Here is a 21,983-nt window from a genome sequence, read left to right as displayed (position 1 = left end):
TTAAAAAACATAAAAATTAGATCTTGACTCCTTCCTCAGAATATACGGAAAGTTACTTTCATGAAGTTGCACCCTAGACTACATGTATTTTATATTAAACTGAAATAAAAGATCCAGTCTCTTTAGACAAAGGAATAAAAATTATCCACCCTATTTATTAAATCACTTGACTCTCAGGACTCCCCTGGTGGTCCAGTGGCTAAGATTGCATGCTGCCAGTGCAGGGGGCGAGGTGTGATTCCTGGTCAGGGAACTAGATCCCACTTGCCACAACTAAGACTAGGCACAAAAAAATAATTTTTAAAATCATTTTATTCTTCATCTAGTTCCATAATATGAGAGATACTAGGCTTCAAATAAAAGATCCCACAATATCAATAAACCTAAACTGAGGTAAGTTCTTATAGGTTTTTATAGTAAAGTTCAAATATTTTTTACCAAACTGGAAAAATTTTACTAGCATTTCTCATAATCATCGTTATTCTTGTGGCAGTACACTGGTAATGACATTAGTAAGATGAGAAGTTAGACCATTACTATTTTGGATGATATTTCCAATTTTAATTAAAATTATTTTAAATTCTTAACATATTTATGATATATATCTATCAAACTGCTCGTGTCCAATATCTGGGATAGCAACATGATCAGAGAGCCTCTTTAAACATAAATGAGGTGCCTCATTAGTGCAGTAGGTAGCGCTTCAGTCTCATAAACATATATGAAGCTGCATGTCTCATGGAATGGAAAGCATTAACCAATCCAGTGAGTTGGCTAGTAGAATTTCTACTCTATCATGTGCATAACATATACCCTCATAATTCTACCTAGAGTAAAGGGTCTGTATCACCATTTTAAAGACGAATAAAACTGAGTCTCATAGAAGCACTGTTACACAATAAGTGGAAGAATTGGGATTTTATTTTTTTAATTAATTTATTTATTTTAATTGGAGGCTAATTACTTTATAATACTGTAGTGGTTTTTGCCATACATTGACATGAATCAGCCATAGGTGTACGTGTGTTCCCCATCCTGAACTCCCCTCCCACCTCCCTCCCCATCTCATCCCTCAGGGTCATCCCAGTGCACCAGCCCTGAGCACCCTGTCTCACGCATCAAACCTGGACTGGCGATCTGTTTCACATATGATAACATATATGTTTCAATGCTACTCTCTCAAATCATCCCACCCTCACCTTCTCCCACAGAGTCCAAAAGACTGTTCTATACATTTGAGTCTCTTTTGCTGTCTCGCATACAGGGTCATTGTAACCATCTTTCTAAATTCTATATATATGCATTAGTATACTGTACTGATGTTTTTCTTTCTGACTTACTTCACTCTGCATAATAGGCTCCAGTTTCGTCCATCTCATTAGAACTGATTCAAATGCATTCTTTTTAATGGCTGAGTAATATTCCATTGTGTATATGTACCACAGCTTTCTTATCCATTTGTCTGCCAGTGAACATCTAGGTTGCTTCCATGTCCTAGCTATTGTAAACAGTGCTTCAGTGAACATTGGGGTACACATGTCTCTTTCAATTCTGGTTTCCTCGGTGTGTATGCCCAGGAGTGGAATTGCTGGGTCATATGGCAGTTCTATTTCCAGTTTTTTAAGGAATCTCCACACTGTTCTCCATCATGGCTGTACTAGTTTGCATTCCCACCAACCGTGTAAGAGGTTTCCCTTTGCTCCACACCCTCTCCAGCATTTATCGGTTGTAGACTTTTTGATAGCAGCCAAAGAATTGGAATTTTATATCTTGCCTGTTTAACTGCAAACCCCAGGTCTTATTTACCATTTAATGTTGCATAAAGAGATGGACACCTCCAAATGAGGGGCTTCTTTTCATGTTATACTCCATTTATAATAATTATGAAATATTTGCTATATTTCACACATTGAATAATATATACTTGTTGTTTATTTTATACCTAATGGTTTGCAACTCCTAACCCTATATTGCCCCTCCCCATTTACCTCTCCCACTAGTAACCACGAGTTTGTTCTCTGTATCTGTGAGCCTGCTTCGTTTCTGTTATACTCACTACTTTGCTGTATTTTCTATATTCCTAAGATAAGTGATATCATACACTTTTGTCTTTCTCTGACGCATTTCACTTAGTATAATGCTCTCCAAGTCCACTCATGCATCCATATTGCTGTAAATGGCAAAATTTCACTTTTATGGCTGTCGTATCCCACTGTGTGGGTGTATGTGTATATGCATATCACTTCATCTTCATCCATTCATCTGTGGCTTCCATATCTTGGCAATTGCAAATAATGCTTCTATGAACATTGGGGTGCATGTATCTTCAAATTAGCACTTTTTTTTCTTTCAGATTTATACTCAGGACAGAAATTGATGGGTCATATGGTAGTTCTATTTTTTAGTTTTTTTAAAAACCTCCAAACTGTTTTCTACAGTGGCTGCACCAATTTACACTCCCACCAACAATGTATCTTCTAGCTCTTCTTCAGAGAAAAGGTGTTTGACAAAATTCAACACTCACTTATGATTTAAAAAAAAAAAAAACCTCTCCAGAAAGTGGGCATAGATAGAACTTATCTCAATGTAATAAAGGCATTATACAATAAACTCACAGCAAATATCATTCTCAATGGTGAAAAATTCAAAGCATTTATTCTAAGATCAAGAACAAGATAAGAATGTCTACTCTTGCCACTATTATTTTAAGCACTGAAATCAAAACTTTAATTTAAAAACTTCCAACAAATAAAAGTCCAGGACCAGATAGCCTCACAGGAGAATTCTATCAAACATTTAAAGAAGAGTTGACACCTATCCTTCTCAAACTCTTCCAAAAGATTGCAGAGGAAGGAACACTCCCAAGATCTTTCTACAAGACCATCATCACTCTCATACCAAAACTGGACAAACATATCACAAAAAAGAAAATTACAGGTCAATATCACTAATGAACAGATGCAAAAATCCCCAACAAAATACTAGTAAATTCAATCCAACAATACATTCAAAGGACCACACACCATGATCAAGTGGGATTTTTCTCAGGGATGCAAGGATTCTTCAATATATGCAAAGTAACCAATGAGACACACCACATTAACAACTGAACAATAAAAACATGATGATAACCTAAATAAATGCAGAAAAAGCTTCTGACAAAATTCAACACCCATTTACAACAAAAACACTCCAGAAAGGGGATATAGAGGAAACTTACTTCAACATGATAAAGGCAATCCATATATGACAAACCCATAGCAAAGATTATTTTTATTCAAATATTTTTAAAAATGATTCAAATATTACAAAATAATGAATCACAAGCTTATCTTTGATTGTTTCCTATCAGAACATAATTTTCTTTAAAATATTTATATATTTTATTGAAGTATAGTTGACTTACAATGTTACAGGTGCACAGTAAGGTGTGCTAAACAAATTCACAGATATTATTTTTCAAATTAGTTTCCATTATAGGATATTACAAGATACTGACTATGGTACCCTATGCTATATAGTAAACCTTTGTTGTTTGTTGTATATCTATTTTTAATTAGAAATCTAGCATTCTATTCAGACTAAGTTAAACAAGTGGAATCAAAATGTCATAATTTTCTGAGTTCAGCAAAAATTCATAAGTTTTCTAAAATGTACATTCAAGTTCAGTTCAGTTCAGTTGCTCAGTCGTGTCCGACTCTTTGCAACCCCATGAATCGCAGCACGCCAGGCCTCCCTCTCCTTCACCAATTCCCAGAGTTTACTCAAACCCATGTCCATCGAGTTGGTGATGCCATCCAGCCATCTCATCCTCTGTCGTCCCCTTCTCCTCCTGCCCCCAACACCTCCCAGCATCAGGGTCTTTTCCAATGAGTTAACTCTTCGCATGAGGTGGCCAAAGTACTGGAGTTTCAGCTTCAGCATCAGTCCTTCCAATGAACACCCAGGACTGATCTCCTTTAGGATGGACTGGTTGGATCTCCTTGCAGTCCAAGGGACTCTCAAGAGTCTTCTCCAGCACTATAGTTCAAAAGCATCAATTTTTCGGTGCTCAGCTTTCTTCACAGTCCAACTCTCACATCCATACATGACCACTGGAAAAACCATAGCCTTGACTAGATAGACCTTTGTTGGCAAAGTAATGTCTCTGCTTTTTAATATGCTATCTAAGTTGGTCATAACTTTCCTTTCAAGGAATAAGTGTCTTTTAATTTCATGGCTGCAATCACCATCTGCAGTGATTTTGGAGTCCCAAAAAATAAAGTCTGCCACTGTTTCCATTGTCTCCCCATCTATTTCCCATGAAGTAATGGGACCAGATGCCATGATCTTAGTTTTCTGAATGTTGAGCTTTAAGCCAGTGTTTTCACTCTCCTCTTTCACTTTCATCAAGAGGCTTTTTAGTTCCTCTTCACTTTCTGCCATAAGGGTGGTGTCATCTGCTTATCTGAGGTTATTGATATTTCTCCCAGCAATCTTGATTCCAGCTTGTGCTTCTTCCAGCCCAGCGTTTCTCGTGATGTACTCTGCATATAAGTTAAATAATCAGGGTGACAATATACAGCCTTGACGTACTCCTTTTCCTATTTGGAACCAGTCTGTTGTACATATTTATTCATACAAAAGCTTTTCTACTACACTTGATAAAGGCTTGAGAAAGAGCATCAAAAAAAAAAAAAAAAGAGAGAGAGAGAAGAGACAGAGAAATTGGAGAACATAAACTAAATGAAAGGGGAGTAAAGAATATGAAACATAAAAAGTGAAACAAACTAGATAAAAGTAAAAGATCATCACATAGTCCAGATGTTTTTAAACATGACTGCTCATTAGAACATGACTGGAGAAAACAAGCACTACCTGAGCATTTGTATTTTTCAAAAAATTTCAAGATAATTCTGATATGCATCTGCGTGTTAAAAAGTGATAACAGGTTTTTCTATTAAATCCTACTTACAGGGGGCTTCCCTGGTGACTCAGATGGTAAGCAATCCACCTGCAATGCAGGAGAAACCAGTTCAATTCCTGGGTTGGGAAGATCCTCTGGAGAAAGGAACAGCTACCTACTACTATATTCTGGCCTGGAGAATTCCATGGACAGAGAAGCCTGGAAGGCTATGATAGTGCAGTTCAGTTCCATTGCTCAGTTACATCCAACCCTTTGTGACCCCAGGACTGCAGCAACTCAGGCTTCTCTGTCCATCACCAGATCCCGGAGCTTGCTCAAACTCATGTCCGTCAAGTCAGTGATGCCATCCAACCATCTCATCCTCCGATGTCCCTTCTCTTCCTGCCTCTAATCATTCCCAGCATCAGGGCCTTTTCGAATGAGTCAGTTCTTCACATCAGATGGCCAAAGAATTGGAGCTTCAGCCTCAGCATCAGTCCTTCCAACAAATATTCAGGACTGATTTTCTTTAGGATTGACTGGCTTAATCTCCTTGCAGTCTTCTCAGTTCAAGAGTCTTCTCCAACACCAAAGTTCAAAAGCATCAGTTCTTCGGTGCACAGTTTTCTTTATGGTCCAACTCTCAATCCATACATGACTACTAGAAAAACCATAGCTTTGACTGGACAGACCAATGTTGGCAAAGTAATGGCTCTGCGTTTTAATATGCTATCTAGGTTGGTCATAGCTTTTCTTCCAAAGAGCAAGTGTGTTTTAATTTCATGGCTCCAGTCACCATCTGCAGTGATTTTGGAGTCCAAGAAAATAAAGTCTATCAATGTTTCCATTGTTTTCAAATCTATTTGCCATGAAGTGATGGGAACAGATGCCACAATCTTAGCTTTTTGAACGTTGAGTTTTAAGACAGCTTTTTCACTTTCCTCCTTCACTTTCATCAAGAGGCTCTTTAGTTCCTCTTCCCTTTCTGCCATAAAGATGGTGTCATCTGCATATCTAAGGTTATTGATATTTCTCCTGGAAATCTTGATTCCAGCTTGTGCTTCATCTAACCCAGCATTTCACATGATGTATTCTGCAAATAAGTTAAATAAGCAGGGTGACAATAAACAGCCTTGAAGTATTCCTTTCCCAATTTGGAACCAGTCCATTATTTCCATTTTTCCCTATCTGGTTCGAACTGTTGCTTCTTGACCTGCATACGGTTTCCCAGGAGGCTGGTAAGGAGGTCTGTTCTTCCCATCTCTTGAAGAATTTTCCACAGTTTGTTGTGATCCACACAGTCAAAGGCTCTAGCATAGTCAATGAATCAGAAGCAGATGTTTTTCTGGAATTCTCTTGCTTTTTCTCTCATCCAACAGATGTTGGCAATGTGATCTCTGGTTCCTCCTCATTCTCCAAATCCAGCTTGAACATCTGGAAGTTCTTGGTTCATGTACTGTTGAAGCCTAGCTTGGAGAATTTTGAGCATTATTTTGCTAGCATGTGAAATGAATGCAATTGTGTAGTAGTCTGAACATTCTTTGGCACTGATTTTCTTTGGGATTGGAATAAAAACTGACCTCTTCCAGTCCTGTGACCACTAGTGAGTTTTCCAAATTTGTTGGCATATTGAGTGCAGCACTTTCACAGCACCATCTTTTAGGATGTGGAAAAGATCACCTAGAATTCCATCACCTCTACTAGCTTTGTTTGTAGTGCTACTTCCTAAGGCCCAATGACTTCGGACTCTAGGATGTCTGACTCCAGGTGAGGGATCACATCATTGTGGTTATCTGGGTCATGAAGATCTTTTTGTATAGTTCTTTTGTTTATTCTTGCCACCTCTTCTTAATATCTTCTGCTTCTGTTAGGTTCATAACCATTTCTGTCCTTTATTGTACCCATCTTTGCATGAAATTTTCCCTTGGTATCTCTAATTTTCTTGAAGAGATCTCTAGTCTTTCCCATTCTACTGTTTTGCTCTATTTCTTTGCATTAATCACATAGGAAGGTTTTCTTATCCTGTCTTGTTATTATATAGAAGAGACATTACTTTGCCAACAAAGGTCCATCTAGTCAAGGCTATGGTTTTTCCAGTAGTCATGTATGGATGTGAGAGTTGGACTATAAAGAAAGCTGAGCACCAGGGAATTGATGCTTTTGAACTGTGGTGTTGAAGAAGACTCTTGAGAATCCCTTGGACTGCAAGGAGATCCAACTAGTCCATCCTAAGGGAAATCAGTCCTGAATATTCATTGGAAGGGCTGATGCTGAAGCTGAAACTCCAATACTTTGGCCACCTGATATGAAGAGCTGACTCATTTGAAAAGACCCTGATGCTGGGAAAGATTGAAGGTGGGAGAAGGGGACAACAGAGGATGAGATGGTTAGATGGTATCACCAACTCAATGAACATGAGTTTGAGTAAACTCCAGGAGCTGGTAATGGACAGGGAGGCCTGGCATGCTTCAGTCCACAGGGTCACAAAGAGTTGGACACGACTGAAAGACTGAACTGAACTGAACTTCATTTAGATGGATATATCTTACCTTTTCTCCTTCACCTTTTGCTTCTCCTCTTTGCTCAGCTATTTGTAAGTCCTCCTCAAAGAAATATTTTGCCCTTTTTTATTTCTTTTTCTTGGGGATGATTTTGATCACCACCTCCTGTACAATGTTACAAACCTCGGTCCATAGTTCTTCATGCATTCTCTCTAACGGATCTAATATCTTGAATATATTTGTCACTTCCACTGTATAATCGTTAAGTTTGATTTGGGTCATACCTGAATGGTCTAGGGGTTTTCCCTACTTTCTTCAATTTAAGTCTGAATTTTTCAATAAGGAGTTCATGATCTGAGCCACAGTCAGCTCCCGGTCTTGTTTTTGCTGACTGTATAGAGCTTCTCCACCTTCAGCTGCAAAGAACATAATTAATCTGATTTCAATATTGACCATCTGGTGATGTCCATGTGTAAAGTCATCTCTTGTGTTGTTGGAAAAGGGTGTTTTCTATGACCAGTGCGTTCTCTTGGCAAAACTCTGTTAGTCTTTGCCCTGCTTCATTTTGTACTTCAAGGCCAAAACTTGCCTGTTACTACAGGTATCTCTTGAATTCCTACTTTTGCATTCCAGTCCCCTATGATGAAAAAGACATATTTTTTTGGTGTTAGTTCTAGAAGGTCTTGTAGGTCTTCACAGAACCATTCAACTTCAGCTACTTCAGTGGCTGGGGCATAGACTTGGATTACTATGATACTGAATGGTTTGCCTTGGAAACAAACAGAGACCATTCTGTCATTTTTGAGACTGCATCCAAGTACTGCATTTCAGACTCTTTTGTTGACTATGAGGACTACTCCATTTATTCTAAGGGATTCTTGCCCACAGTAGTAGATGTAATGGTCATCTGAATTAAATTCACACATTTCTGTCCATCTTAGTTCACTGATTCCTAAAATGTCAATGTTCATTCTTGCCATCTCCTATTTGACCACTTCCAATTTACATTGATTCATGGACCTAACATTCGAGGTTCCTATGAAATACTGTTCTTTACAGCATCAGACTTCCATCACCAGTAACATCCAAAACTAGGTGTTGTTTTTGTTTTGGCTCAGCATCTTCATTCTTTCCTGAACTATTATTTCTCCACTCTTCTCCAGTAGCATATGGGCACCTACTGACTGAGAAGTTTATCTTTCAGTGTCATATCTTTTTGCCTTTTCATACTGTTCATGGGGTTCTCAAGGAAAGAAAACTGAAGCGGTTTGCCATTCCCTTCTCCAGTGGACCACATTTTATCAGAACTCTCCATCATGACCCATCCATCTTGGGTGGACTTACATGGCAGGGCTCATAGTTTCATTGAGTTAAACAAGGCTGTGATCCATGTGATCAGTTTGGTTTGTTTTCTGTGATTGTGGTTTTCATTCTGTCTGCCCTGATGATGGATAAGGATAAGAAGCTTGTGGAAGCTTCCTGATGAGAGGGACTGGCTGTGGGGGAATCTGATGGGTGGGGCCATGCTCAGTAAATCTTTAATCCAATTTTCTGTTGATTGGTAGGGCTGTGTTCCCTCCCTGTAGTTTGGCAGGGGTAATGGTAATGGTAGGGGTAACAGCAGTAATGGTGACCTTCTTCAAAAGGACTTATGTGAGTATCCACCAGGGCTCCCAGGACTGTTGTATTCAGTGCCCCTGACCCAGTGGCAGGACACTGTCAACCCATACCTCCATTGGAGACTCCTTGATATTCACAGGCAAGTCTGGCTCAATCTCTTGTGGGGTCACTGCTCCTTTCTCCTGGGTCCTGGTATGTACAAAGTTTTTCTATGCCCTCCAAGAGTCTGTTTCCCCTGTCAATGGGGTCACAAAGAGTCAGACAGGACTGAGTGACTTTCACTTTCACCTTTTTGGTGATACAGAGTTCTATTATTTTTCTGTTGACCAAACATGATACAATGGTATTAAGTGAGTAATAGTTATAGTCACAATGTAAAAGGTGTTTACCAGTTTTCATAGTCAATAGCCAGATAAAAAATAAAAGATAATTACAATTGCAAGTCATAATGGGAACATGATTAATTTAACAATATAAAATAATTACATACAATCTGAGGGAGTCAGGCAGAGTGATGTGGTAAGTGGAAGTGCAAATATGCACATGTTTTCATCCATCCAGGCAGACTATGTCTTTTGGTTCCTGCATTTAATCCATTAACGTTCAAGGTAATTATTAATCTGTATTATTCTATTACCGTTTTCTTAACTGTTTGGGGTTTATTTTCCATAGGCCTTTTCCTTGTCTTGTGTTTCCTGCCTAGAGAAGTTCCTTTAACATCTATTATAAAGCTGGTTTAATGGTGTTGAATTCTCTTAACTTTTGTTTGTCTGGTAAGGTTTTGATTTAGTCTCCTGTGGGGTCACTGCTCCTCTCCTCTGGGTCTTGGTGCATGAAAATTTTGTTTGTTCCCTCTAAGACTTGAGTCTCTGTTTCCCTCAGTCCTCTGGAAGGCCTATAAGCAAATACCACTGGCTGTCAAGGCCAGATTCCCTGTGGATTCCCAGTCCCTTGGCCAGAATCCCAGGCTGGGAAACCTGACATGGGGTTCAGAACCTTCACAATAGTGTGAGAAGTTCTTTGGTATTATTGCTTTCCAGTCTGTGGGTCACCCACCCAGCGAGTATGGTATTCAATTTTATTGTGATTGCACCCCTCCTACCATCTCACTGAGGCTTCTTCTTTGCCATTGGATGTGGGGTATCTTTTTTGGGTGGGTTCCAGTGTCCTTCTGTTGATGGTTGTTCAACAGCTAGTTGCAATTCTGGTGCTCTCACGGGTAGAGATGAGTGCATGTCCTTCTACTTTGCCTTCTTGAACCAGAAGCAAATATTATTCTTAACAGTGAACATCTGAAAGCATTTCCTCTAAGATCATGAACTAGACAAGGATACCCTCTCTTGCCACTCTTATTCAACATAATTTGGAAAGTCCCAGCTGCCACAATCAGAGAAGAAAAAGAAATAAAAGGAATATAAATTGGAAAAGAAGAAGTAAAACTGTCACTTTGCAGAGACATGATATTATACATAGAATATCCTAAAGATGCTACTAGAAAACTACTAGAGCTAATCAATGAATTTAATAAAGTTAAATTAAGACACAGAAATCTCTTGCTTTCCTATATACTAACAATGAAAGCTCACTAAGAGAAACCAAAGAAATGATCCCATTTACCATCACAACAAAAAGAATAAAATACCTAGGAATGAACTTACCTAAGGATGCAAAGGACTTGCACTCAGCAAACTATAAGATACTAATGAAAGAAATCAAAGATGACACAGATAGATATACCATGTGCTTGGACTGGAAGAGTTAATATTGTGAAAATGACTTTACCACCCAAAGGAAGCTATAGATTCAATGCAATCCTTATCAAATTACCAATGGTATTATTCACAGAATTAGAACAAAAAACTTTATAATTTGCATGGAAATACAAAAGACCCTGAACAGCAAAAATGGTTTTGAGAAAGAAAAACAGAACTGAAGGAATCAGACTCCCTGACTTCAGACTATACTACAAAGCTAAAATCATCAAAACACTATGGTACTGGAACAAAAACAGAAATATGAAGAGTAATTTTTAAAATTAATAACATAGTCCACAGCACAGTGATTTCTTCTGCAAAGTCTGACATAGAGATTAATATCTTCAAATGAAGAATAGCATTTAAACAAGTATACTATCAAGGCTGAAACAGATCACCAGCCCAGGTTGGATGCATGAGACAAATGCTCAGGGCTGGTGCACTGGGAAGACCCAGAGGGATGGGATGGGGAGGGAGGTGGGAGGGGGGATCCAGATGGGGAACACATGTAAATCCATGGCTGATTCATGTCAATGTATGACAAAAACCACCACAATACTGTTAAGTAATTAGCCTCCAACTAATAAAAATAAACGAAAAAAAAAGAGATTAATATCATCAAATGAATGATTTCTAAGACTTCTGCTGAAAAAAAGGCAAGTAAACTGCAAATTGTTGGCAGATTGTTTTTTCCCATGCCTCTACAACAAATCTCAGGTATTTTTCTATAACGTTGTTGAAAGTTTTTATTTAGGAATTTCCAATCCTACATAAAAATTTTTATTCTTATATAAAATTCTAGGTATCTTTGCATTTGCTTGCTTTGTTTTCCTTCAACTGACATGTAAGCACATTATTTTGAAAGCCTATTTAGAGTCAAATATTCACAATCAATATTTCTCAAAAATATATGACAAATAAAAACTTCTCCCTTTACAGTTTGAAAAAAAGAAAAATTTCTCTGAACCCATTAAATAAATGGGATATGTAAAAAGTAAAAATTATCATATTCCCATAAGGTGAAAACCATTAATGAATTATCACAAGCTTTCATAGTTGAGATAATTTTTTATAATCAAAAAAATTAAATTCTGTTAAGAATGAAAATTCTTCTTAAATCAATACTAAAATTTACACCTGCTCCATTGGTGAAATTTAACAATTAATAAAAATATTCTGAAAATCATAGAAGACTGTGCTGTTCTTAAATGACTTGAAGATAAAGCTATGATTTTGTTAAGAATATGTATCAAAATATTGGCATCCTTGTAACTGAATGCTATAGTTCTCTAGTATCTCTCCTTGAAAATGACCCTGAACCAAGATACTGAAAGAGAAAGTGAAAGTGAAGGTTGCTCAGTCATGTCTGACTTTTTGCAACCCCATGGACTGGACTGGACAGAATTCTCTAGGCCAGAATACTGAAGTGGGTAGCCAGTTCCCTTCTCCAGGGGATCTTCCCAACCCAGGGATCAAAGCCAGGTCTCCCACATTGAAGGCTGCTTTTTACCAGCTGAGCCACCAGGGAAGCCGAAGAATACTGGAGTTGGTAGCCTATGCCTTCTCCAGGGCATCTTCCCAAACCAGGAATTGAACCAGGGTCTCCTGCACTGCAGGTGGATTCCTTACCAGCTGAGCTACCAGGGAAGCCCACGATACTGAAACTGAAGCCAAATCCAACATTCATAGATCTCAGAAATATAGATATTATCAGAGTTCCTTAGAAGAAATAAGCACATAAACATCATGGATACAAAAGGTGTTTTCTGTTCCAAAACTTTTGGGATTTTTCATAAAGCTCAGCACAGTGATGTTACAAAAGATAAAAATGTGACAAAATGAAGTTTTAAAATTTTTTCTTAAAAAGGATAAAATTATATCAGTCCACAGTCCCTCTTCTATAATTGGAAAATCCTTAAGTCTCTAAAAACAATAATTTTTGTTCATAACCTTAATGCCAAAACTAATCTGTTAGTAAAACTTAAATTGATGTGAAGCTATTCATAACTTTAATTCAATTAGTGTGAATGTGATTAATGTGTTTGATTATAGGGGACTCTCCCATACTTCACTGGAAGTGTTCTATAACAAAAAGTACATAAGAAATGCATAGGTACATAAGCATAGGTACATAAGACAGCTCTGCCCTTCCATAATAAAAAAATAATCTGAATTTTGAAAATTTTTTGCATGCAAGACTGCCCTATAAGAGACTGTAGACCTGGATTTCCTCTGCTTTTAAAGGTGATTTTACTAGTAAGTCTTTAGGAAAAGGCACACAAACACATACACACACACATAGATGTGCACTCACCAACTAAGCTCTCATTTCTTTGAGGGCATAAACATTCTGCACTTTCCATACAGTATCTCTGTCACCCAAAAAGTAGGTGTTACTATCCCAAATTTACAAATAAGGAAACTAAAGTCAAAAAAACTTAAATATTTTGCCCAACTTAAAAAAAGATAGAAAACATTATGCTCATTTCTAAGGGTTTTTAAAATTTCAAGATTTTGTCTATAGATAATTTCAGATAATGTAAAGCTGCTTTTAAAAGAAGACCCATTTTGTTCACAGAAAAGTGATCAAGATTCAGGTCACTTTAACAGACTGCATCATTATAAAATTTCTGCTCTACGTGGGCCTCCAAAAAAAACCCAACAAACTTGGCAATAAAATAAAGCCAATTATTTTAGCATGTACTTAGAACAAAGTTTTCTTAATGATAGCTGGAAAGGCAGAAGACTCTGAGAAACTGAAGCACGTACAATCTAGCCTGAGACTAATACCTCTACCTTTAGTTAGCAATAAGTATCTTTTATAGTGTTATTAATAGTCAAATTTTTGGATAAGAAGAAAAATTCTAAACAATGTCCTTATTTTAAAAGTATAATATTTACAAGACAAAAATTCCTTCTGCAAATCTGACCATCTATTAGAGCTGGTGTATGCTTAGTTGCTCGATCACGTTCTACTCTTTGCAGCTCCATGGACTATAGCCTGCCAGACGGATTCTCTAGGCAAGAATAATGGAGTGCATAGCCATGGATTTTCCCAACCCAGGGACTGAATCACAGTCTCCTGCTTTGCAGACAGATTCTTTACTGTCTGAGCCATCAAGGAAGGCCTTTATGGAGACACCCGCATGCTTTTAAAAAGTATGTATCTCTTCACTCCTTCAGGAAATTCCTCAAAATTCACCTCATACAGAGACTTGTCCCACCACAAAGAGTTTGGCTAACAATTCAATATTTTCCAAAACTTGATGCCTACCTTTCTTTTGATAGAAAATCAATTATGCTAATGAAGAAAAGTGAAAAGAAATGTCTCATATCAATCACTATGTTTAAACCATGTTTAAACCAAGTTTTTACTTGTTAAGTACATCAGTTCAGTTCAGTCACTCAGTCGTGTCTGACTCTTTGCGACCCCGTGGACTGCAGCATGCCAGGCCTCCCTGTCCATCACCAACTCCCACAGTTTACTCAAACTCATATCCATTGAGTCGGTGATGCCATCCAACCACCTCCTCCTCTGTCATCCCCTTCTGCTCCTGCCTTCAATCTTTGCCAGCATCAGGGTCTTTTCAAATGAGTCAGCTCTTCACATCAGGTGGCCAAAGTATTGGAGTTTCAGCTTCAACATCAGTCCTTCCAATGAATATTCAGGACTGATTTCCTTTAGGATTCACTAGTCTGATCTCCTTACAGTCCAAGGGACTCTCAAGGGTCTTCTCTAACACCACAGTTCAGAAGCATCAAATCTTCAGAGCTCAGCTTTCTTTATAGTCCAACCCTCACATCCATACATGACTACTGGAGAAAACATAGCTTTGACTAGATGGACCTTTGTTGGCAAAGTAATGTCTCTGTTTTTTAATATGCTGTCTAGGTTAGTCATAACTTCTCTTCCAAGGAGTAAGCATCTTTTTATTTCATGGCTGCAGTCACCATCTGCAGTGATTTTGGAGCCCCAAAAAATAAAGTCTGCCACTGTTTCCACTGTTTCTCCATCTATTTTTCATGAAGTGATGGGAATGGATGCCATGATCTTTGTTTTCTGAATGTTGAGCTTTAAGCCAATGTTTTAACTCTCCTCTTTCACTTTCATCAAGAGGCTCTTTAGTTCTTCTTCACTTTCTGCCATAAGAATGGTGTCATCTGTATATCTGAGGTTATTGATATTTCTCCCGGCAATCTTGATTCCAGCTTGTGCTTCCTCTAGCCCAGCATTTGTCATGATGTATTCTGCATAGAATAATAAGCAGGGTGACAATGTACAGCCTTGATGTACTCCTTTCCCAATTTGGAACAAGTCTGTTGCTCCATGTCCAGTTCTAACTGTTGCTTCCTGACCTGCATACAGACTTCTCAAGAGGCAGGTCAGGTGGTCTGGTATTCCCATCTCTTTCAGAATTTTCCACAGTTTTCAGAATTTTCAGAATTTTCAAATTTTCAGAATTTTCCACAGTTTATTGTGATCCACACAGGCAAAGGCTTTGGCATAGTCAATAAAGGAGAAATAGATGTTTTTCTGGAACTCTCTTGCTTTTTCTATGATCCAACGTATGTTGGCAATTTGATCTCTGGTCCTCTTCCTTTTCTAAAACCAGCTTGCATATCTGGAAGTTCACCGTTCACATACTGTTGAAGCCTGGCTTGGAAAATTTTGAGCATTACTTTGCTAGTGTGTAAGATGAGTGCAATTGTGCAGTAGTTTGAGCTCTCTTTGGCATTGCCTTTCTTAGGGATTGGAATGAAAACTGACCTTTCCAGTCCTGTGGCCACTGCTGAGTTTTCCAAATTTGCTGGCATAGTGAATGCAGCACTTTCACAGCATCATCTTTTAGGATTTGAAATAGTTCATACTGGAATTCCATCACCTCCACTAGCTTTGTTCCGAGTGATGCTTTCTAAGGCCCACTTGACTTCACATTCCAGGATGTCTGGCTCTAGGTGAGTGATCACACCATCGTGATTATCTGGGTCGTGAAGATCTTTCCTGTACAGTTCTTCTGTGTATTCTTGACACCTCTTCTGCTTCTGTTAGGTCCATACCATTTCTGTCCTTTATTGAGCCCATCTTTGCATGAAATGTTACCTTGGTATCTCTAATTTTCCTGAAAAGATCTCTAGTTTTTCCCATTCTATTATTTTCCTCTATTTCTTTGCACTGATCATTGAGGAAGGCTTTCTTATCTCTCCTTGCTAGTCTTTGGAACTCTGCTTTCAAATGGGTACATCTTTCCTTTTCTCCTTTACTTTTGGCTTCTCTTCTTTTCACAGCTATTTGTAAGGCCTCCTCAGACAGCCATGTTGCTTTTTTGCATTTCTTTTTCTTGGGGATGGTCTTGCTCCCTGTCTCCTATACAATGTCAGGAACCTCTGTCTATAGTTCATCAGGCACTCTGTCTATCAGATCTAGTCCCTTAAATCTATTTCTCAGTTCCACTGTATATGTAAAGTACATACATACATATATATATATATATATATATATATATATACACACACATATATATATATGCACATATATATTATATTTGAGCTTTTTTATTCAAACTTCAGCAGAATTAAGGAAATACCATTTACTGGGCCCTTCATATATATTATCTCTACCATACACAACTATACTGCAAATATCATCCACATTTTACAGAGGAGGAAACTTTAAGTTCAGAAATTTTGAATCTGAGGTCCACATCTAATAAGTTACAGAAACATGATTTATAGAAGGATTTGAGCCCCAGTTCTTTCCACTTCACTTTGTTAATGTATGCTTAGCTTGGAATGTTTTCTGTAGGGAAGGAATTTTCATCATGGCTATTATTTCGTCAGTATGCAACATGTTGCAATACAAACAGAAGGCCAAGTAATGAGTCCAGATAATGTCAAAAATAGCCAAAGAACTATAATCTTACATTAATTATTTGCAGATTGGGCAAGTTGTTTAACTTCTCTGTGCCAAAACGTCTTCACATATTAAATAAAGATAATACCTTAGAGTGTAGCTACGATGTTGAAGTAGATTAAAACATTTAAAGCACATAGTACAATGTCTTGCACATAAACACTCCATAAATGTCAGCTACTGCTCCTGAGATGAGAAATCACTAGATACACATATTTTGTACCAGGTGTCTCCAGAGAGCAATAGCTGGACACCCAATTCAAAGACAATCAATCCTACACTGGCTTGTGATCTATGACATGGTCTAGTGGGAAAAGGTAATGTGTGTCAATTAGATTCTCTCTCAGGAGTCTGACTTAAGAAACAAAGATTGAGCCAGTGATTAGTGATTTAGAAGTTAGTTTGGCTCATACCTTCATTAGTTTCCTCTTATCAAGGACATGTACGGATGTGAGAGTTGGACCATAAAAAAGGCTGAGTGCCGAAGAACTGTTGCTTTTGAACTGTGGTGTTGGAGAAGATTCTTGAGTCCCTTGGACTGCATGGAGATCAAATCAGTTAATCCTAAAGGAAACCAACCCTGAATATTCATTGGAAGGACTGATGCTGAAGCTGAAAATCTAATACTTTGGCCACCTGATGAGAAGAGCTAACTCAGAAATATAAAGAGCTGATGCTGGGAAAGATTGAAGGCAGGAGGAGAAGGGGACAACAGAGGACAAGATGGTTGAATGGCACCACTGACTCAATGGACATGAATTGGAGCAAGTTCTGGGAGATGGTGAAGGATAGGGAAGCCTGGCAAGCTTAAGTCCAAGGGGTCACAAAGAGTCAGACACGACTGAGTGACTGAATAACAACAACAATGATGCTAAATATGCTCTAAATCTAGCTCTTCAGTCTTCCTTTTTATATTACCTGGAAGCATTCAAGCTGTTGAACATGCCACAAACATTCTTTTGTCTGTCTTCTTTAATCTATCTCTTTAGAATGCACTGAAATACTGTAACTGCTCTACACTTTATCCCAAGCTGCTTCTCTTTACACTCTTTACACTCCCTTTAGGCAATTTCATCCACATTCATGGTTTCACTAATTAACTCCATGCTACCCCCAACTTTTCTTGTATATTCAACTGCCTTGCCAATCTCTCCACTTATTGAATAATTCAAAGATACCTCAGATTCCATTTGTCCAAAACCAAACACATGATCTTCCCTCTCAAACCCAGCCAAGATCCCTTTCAGGACTCCCTATCTCCATAATGGCATCACCAACTATCCAGCTGCACAAAATAAAAAATTATAAGTACACTTTGATACATCCTTCCCCCGCATTCCCATCTTTCACTAAGTCCTATTAATTTTGCCTTTTAAACATTTCTTAATCCCTTCCCTCCATTTTTGGATTTTTGACTAAAATTCTTATCCTAGCCTTTAAGGCCCTGCAAGATCTGCTTCAGCTTACCTCATTTGTCTTCCTGTTGCCCTAAGTGCAGCCACACTTGTCTTCTTTCAGGTCCCTAAATATAATACATCATGCTTCCTCCTACCTTAGGGTATTTGCACATGGTTTCCCTCTGCATGGACCACTCTTTGCCCATCTCTTAATTTATTCAATCTCTATTATATCTCAACTAAAATTTCACTTCCTCAGAAAAACTCCTTGAACACCTAGACAATATCAGGTCATTTATTCATTAATTTAAAAAATTTTTATTAATAACTACACAAGGTATGGTTCTAGGAATGTGGAATTAATAAACAAGACAGACCCTTGCTTTCATGGATCCTACATTCTAGAGGAATGAGGCAGTAATCAATAAAAATACTAAATAGATTAAATTATATGTGTGAAGGCAGTAAATCTATGGGAGGAAAGAAAAGAAAAAAGAATAAGGTAAGAGAATTATAAGCAGGGAGTTTTCAGTGCTTAATTTGATGCCTAGAGAATAGTTGGCACTCAAACATGTGTTGGGTGGAGTATGAAAAAGGGAATGAGCATGTTCAAGTTGAGGGAGCTTAAACTATAAAATAAGTAGAGGACTTAAACTTGGTGCAAGAACAGAGATGCCATGAAAGAAAGACAAACCATGCAGGTCTTAAGAGGTAATGATCTCTTAAATCATTCTTGATCACTTCTTACAGATTCCAGTTTCAGTCACTGTATGGTCTTACCATAACCGCGACCTCCCTCCCCTACCCCCAAAGGGCTGGATAATTCAAGTGGGTCACTCTTGTAACCAAAATACCCAATCAGGACACATATACAAAATTATGGATACCACTCCATCACCCACCACCACACAGTGGCTTTCACCAAAGCCACTGCTTTTCTACACACACACACACACACAGACACACATACACACACACACATACACACACACAGCTATCACTTTGATGTTCCAGTTCTTCAGTTCCCAATCCCTATTAGGGACAAACCCCCTCTCACATACACAGGACTGTAAAAGCCCTTTCTCCTATGACCCTATAAGGCTTAGGTCATTATCTCTCCCAGCCAGCCAAATTTACAAGGCAGTCCCCTCAGGAACAGAATCCTAGGTCTCCTTGCCTGTTAGTCTCCCTGCACTTTAAAGACCAGCTTCCACCCACAGACACGTGAATGTGCATCCCTCTGTGATTCTGAATGACCTTCAAGATTACTGACCCCATACACACCCACACTCAGGCTCCAGCCTCCTTTGGTAGGGTTTTGAAGGGCTGGGTGTCCCCTCAAGCCTCTTGTCCTCTTAAGGACTCATATGAGGACTTGCATACTTTCTCTGTGACAGGGGTGACCCTCAGTCACTACACTTCCCTGAAGCACAAATACTCATATATCCCTTTCCATGGCACTGCCTGAAACTAAAGTAACACTCCTCCTACTTAACCTGCCTCCTCAGAATTAGAGTCCCTCTCCCTTTAGAGGACCCTCCCATAGTCCACAGGATTGTGTATAACCCCTCCCGTGACGCAGCCTACCCCCTACAATCAGCCCTCAACACAGGTGCCCCTCCGGGGGCGAGTCGTCTTCCCTGGGGTCCCAGCCCTTTCTCACTCCAAAGAGTGCACACACTCTCCTACACTCCCACTACGCCTCGACGGCGCGCCTCTGCCCGACACTCAAAGGGGTGTGCTCCTCCCTTGACCCTTGACCCCGAGGTCATAACCTCACCGCGCAAACACAGAGGGCGCCTCTTCAGGAGTAGCGCCAGGCCCAAGTCTCCTGTCCCCTAGGGCCCAGGACAGCGCCGTGCTGCCTCAGCTCTTCCCCCTGATCGACCGCCCCCACAGACCTGCCTCAGGCGCCGTCTGGCTCCGCTCCGCCATTTTTTGTTGTCGTTCCGCCTCTGAGCCCACGCGAAAATTGCGGGTCAGTGGGGAGCGGGCGATGAGATCCGCGGGCTGACAGGGGCTCCCTCAGGAAGACGCTGCGCGACGGTTGCCAGGGCAACGGGCAGCCGGCGTGTAGACGGCCGGCGCGTGGCGCGCGGCGGGGAGGCGGGCTGGGAGCGAGCGTGCGTCCGAGGCCCCGCCCCCTCGGAGCGAACCCCTTCCCTGGCCGGGTTTCTGCCGGGCTGGGACTCCGCCGCGCTTTTTCCATGCAACCCGGCTCGCGTCCTGGCAACTGAGCATGCTCGGCCGCCGCTGAGACGCCGGGGACCTGGTCCGCTGGGGTCGCGCTCTCATGCTGTTCAAGCGGCTGCACATGCTGACTGAAGAGCTGAATGGGCTGTTTTTACAGATTTCTCAATTTCCCAGCGCTTCTCCCTACCGTGTGCCTGGCTCTGATCAAGGTGCTGAATAACTTGTATCTTCAACTGGAATGCCTTGAGAATAATTATGTGTCCATCCCACCCCAGACACGTGGAGTACTAACGGGGTGGCCTCCTCGTCTCTCTACATCAGCATTAGCCCCCCAACTGTAGCAAAGTCTTCACTTTCCTCAGTTTCGCTAGTCTTGTTTAGTCTTTCGTAGTCGGTAAATCATGTGGACTCTTGAGATGCCATGGGCAATAGCCCACCAGGCCCCTCTGTCCTTGAAATTTCCCAGGAAAGAATACTGGAATGAGTTGCCATTTCCTTCTCCAGGGATCTTCCTGACTCAGGAATGGAACCTGTGTCTCCTGCATTGGCAGGCAGATTCTTTACCCCTGAGCCACCTGGGAGGCCTAGTCTATCTCTCAGAATAGCTAGGGTGCTCTTACCCGTTTCTGCTAATCGTCACTACCTTCTAAGACCAAACTAGAACCTATTCTTTGCTGAATTGCTCTGTCCACCCCCCCCCCCAGTCACCTGTGCATTCGTGTCCGAACATTTACAATGCTTTATGCATTATTTACTTCTCTTTTCCTCACTTGACAGTGAGCTCCCTTATGCCTAGGGTCAGGTCTTTATCTTTGCATACTCCATAATAGAGCATGGTGCTTCAGGCAAAGGAAGTGTTAAGTAAATATTTATGGAATGAAAAGTGGTTCCTAAGTTCACACCTGCACATTCTTACCTGTTCTATTGAGCACTTAATTTTTACCAAATACCTTGCTAGGTAGGCCCCTAGTCCTCCAGAGTCTCACAAAGGAAGGGAAAGAGATGATGAATTTGATGAAGGTTAAACTAGTTTGGGGTTGCAAAGAGTCAGACATGACCGAGGGACTGAACTGAACTGAACTAGTCTTACAAGTGCTGCAGGATCAAAGGGGTGGAAATCTAAGTTGGGGAGAGGGGGAAGAGGTGGCTAATCAGTGAAGACTGCAAAGGGAAGAGGATACCCTAGCTGAGTCTTGAGGAATGACCAACTGCAAGCCAGGGAAGGGAGAGGAATAGTGTGCCCAGGCCCAGGGAGCAGCACGTATCCAGGCATAGAGGGTGGGGATCACTGTTTGAAAGAAGTCCAGTACTGCCCTGGTACAAACTGCACAGGGTAAAATGTTGTCTCTAAAGAAGTTCTTGCATAGTTAAGTAATTTCTTCTTTTGGGTTCCCAAAAAGCAGAGCCTAGGCAAGGACTTGAGTGCTAGTAATTTGGGGGGAAGGTAAGATGATGAAACAGTAGACAGTGAAAGAGGGAAGGGGAGAAAAACAAGAAAAATGTGTTATTTAGGTAATTGCTTTGGTAGAAACTAGGCTTAATCTCACTGGAGACCCTCTGAAGAACCAGATATTAATAGAATGTGCCTCAACATTGTCCCACTAAGAACAAGAGTCATGTACCTCAGTTTCCATCCCCATTGGTTGAGGGTTAGGACCTTGAACTCTAACATTTCCTGGTTACACTGGTCCACTGCAAAGCTGCCTTCTAGGGCTTAAGGCA

The 21,983-nt window shown here is 39.9% G+C and overlaps 1 protein-coding gene across 1 annotated transcript in view; it reads right to left on the bottom strand.

Moving 5' to 3' along the window:
• Nucleotides 1–20,084, bottom strand: part of AGBL4 (AGBL carboxypeptidase 4) — a 1,414,426-nt gene extending 1,394,342 nt beyond the window's left edge. Inside the window, exon 1 of the mRNA XM_061120044.1 lies at nt 19,970–20,084. Coding sequence (XP_060976027.1) covers nt 19,970–20,003 — 34 coding nt within the window. The 5' untranslated portion in view covers nt 20,004–20,084. The remainder of the gene's footprint in view (nt 1–19,969) is intronic.
• Between the last annotated feature and the right edge of the window lie 1,899 nt (nt 20,085–21,983).

This window comes from Dama dama, chromosome 20, assembly GCF_033118175.1.
Source record: "Dama dama isolate Ldn47 chromosome 20, ASM3311817v1, whole genome shotgun sequence".
Classification (NCBI taxonomy): domain Eukaryota; kingdom Metazoa; phylum Chordata; class Mammalia; order Artiodactyla; family Cervidae; genus Dama; species Dama dama.
The sequence above is the reverse complement of the archived record's forward strand: the minus strand, read 5'-3'. Positions and strand labels throughout refer to the sequence as shown.